The 2,070-nt window shown below is 55.5% G+C and overlaps 1 protein-coding gene across 1 annotated transcript; it reads right to left on the reverse strand.

Moving 5' to 3' along the window:
- Positions 1-236: 236 nt before the first annotated feature.
- Positions 237-1,625, reverse strand: LOC119349205 (probable WRKY transcription factor 57). Its single transcript, XM_037617235.1, has 2 exons — positions 920-1,625; positions 237-785 (listed from the first exon to the last, which is right to left on the reverse strand). Exons 1-2 carry the CDS (start codon positions 1,375-1,377, stop codon positions 581-583), a joined length of 663 nt encoding a protein of 220 aa, XP_037473132.1. The 5' UTR covers positions 1,378-1,625; the 3' UTR covers positions 237-580.
- Between the last annotated feature and the right edge of the window lie 445 nt (positions 1,626-2,070).

Here is a 2,070-nt window from a genome sequence, read left to right on the forward strand (position 1 = left end):
AAATGTTTTACCTTCATTGTGTTTTTAAGTTTTTGCCCTTTTGGCTCTTGTCGAGCAGGGCTGCTGAATCTGTTTTAAATTAGGACCATGAACTCTATCTTTGTAGTGGTTTAAGACTCTCTATGGTTTCATTCTGGTTAATGGAACCGGGGAAAGGCCTCCCTGTTCTTCTAAAAAATTGTCGAAATTGTGCACGTACAACCGTGAGACTCAGAGATGGATCTCTTCGAGGCGGATGGTTCTGTACATATTTATTGCACGGTTGAGTAGGTAGCACTAGTAGTGTAGTGGAGTGTGCGTTACATTCGTCGGGAGGGCTCTCGTGATCGAGCCCACACTGCACACTGCTGTACACGACACTAGTACAAGACGGGGAGAGAAGAAAAGGTCGATCTATATGGACAGATCGATCCCCAAAAAAAAGCCCCACGCCTCGAGAAACTGAACCTGATGATCCACCACTGGTACACTAGTCTAGCTACGAACTAGTGGCTGCACCTGCACCTTGCTGGCCAGCTTTTGGCCGAGATAGAAGCCCCGTGCTGATCTCGACGTGCCCCGTTGTTGGTGGCTAGTCTACTCAGTTGAGTGAGCCTGGCGGCGGGTGCGTGCCGGCGACGAAGAAGCGGCCGGAGGCGGCGTCCTGGCTGGCGTAGTAGACGGTGCTGGGGCTGACGTGGCTGTGCGTGCCCTCGTACGTGGTCACCACGTACGCCGGGTCGTCCCGGTCCCGCTCCACCCGCTTCTTCACGTTGCACCCTTCCGTCGAGCACCGGTAGTAGTTCCTACACGCACACACCAAATGCTCGCTCGTCAGGACTTGGAACGCCGAATTGCAATGTGTCGATGAATTTCTGATCAATTGATACGAGTGTTGATTCCATCGTGTTTAATTTTGCGGTTGGGGATAGGTACCAACCTTGGGTTTGGGCTGTTCTTGACGGACTTCTTGCCGTACTTGCGCCACTTGTAGCCGTCGTCGAGGATCTCGATCTCCGACCTCGTCCGGAACGCGATGCGCTCCGTCCGCGGCCGCTCCGCCGCCGCCGCCGACTCGGCAGCGCTCATCGCAGTCACCGCGGTCGCCGAACTCGCACCAGCCGCGGCAACGGCCGGCACGGGGACGACGGGCGTGAGCGACGCGGAGAACGCGCCCTCTTCGAAGAGGTACTCGGAGATGTCGAACTGCGCCTCGGGGTCGGCGGCGATCGCCGGCGTGGCGCTGAGCGCGGCGGAGAAGCTGGAGGCCGGGCTGGAGGAGGTGGAGCTGATTCCCCCGTGGGAGAAGTGGGAGGACATGGAAGAGAAGTAGCAGCCGTCGCCCACCGCCTGCGCCTGCTGTTGGTAGAGCAGTGGTGCCGCTCCGACTGCCGCCATGACCGAGTTTGACACCGGCGAGAGCGCTTCGTATTTATAAGACCCCCTAAACCGCCGGTGCGCTGCTGCTGCTGCATGGATTGGGTTGGGGAGTGGATTTCGCGGGTAGATTTGTACTAGGAGGAGGCGCTGGTCGTGAGCTCTTGGGGATTTTGGGCGGCTTCCCGGTGAGCTTCGTGCTGAGAAGGTTCGGCGATGGTGAGTGGGTTGCCCGCCCGCCGCCGCAGGCTCGTGCGAGCGCGCGCGTGCCACTTATGGCAGGGTGGGAGAATTGTCTCCGGAACAAAGACTTGCAGAAAGGTCTTCTTTGGCCACGTAGGAGTGTGTGTGGTCCCTCCGATCCGACTCAATTCAAGCAATCAAGCCGCATTCTTTGCGTTGTGCTCAAAATCTCTTTTCTCGACCAGCTTTACTTGATGTGGAAAGCCCACACATTCTAAATCGGCCCACAACGACCAATATCTACATGTTTATACAAAGTAAGTATATTTTTATTGTACAAAGTTTCGTGGAAGTTTATAGAAAAATATATTGATATCTACAACACCAAATTAGTTTCATTAGGCATCTCTAAAGCGGACACTCAAACCGCCTGCGATCGTTCGGACTGCGCAGTCTAGACCACAAAGCCATCCAGCGCGGGTCTGTAACGGTCCGCTGAGCAATCCGAACGTACTTTTTTCGGCAAACACG

The sequence above is a fragment of the Triticum dicoccoides genome, chromosome 1B (genome assembly GCF_002162155.2).
Source record: "Triticum dicoccoides isolate Atlit2015 ecotype Zavitan chromosome 1B, WEW_v2.0, whole genome shotgun sequence".
NCBI classification, from domain to species: Eukaryota; Viridiplantae; Streptophyta; class Magnoliopsida; order Poales; family Poaceae; genus Triticum; species Triticum dicoccoides.

What these genes read in the sequence shown, in the direction of transcription:
- LOC119349205 (XM_037617235.1), bottom strand. Translation starts at nt 1,377, where the DNA reads ATGGCGGCAGTCGGAGCGGCACCACTGCTCTACCAACAGCAGGCGCAG. An exon ending in AAGAACAGCCCAAACCCAAG is followed by an intron (nt 786 to 919) that starts GTTGGTACCTAT and finishes GTGTGCGTGTAG; the next exon opens with GAACTACTACCGGTGCTCGA.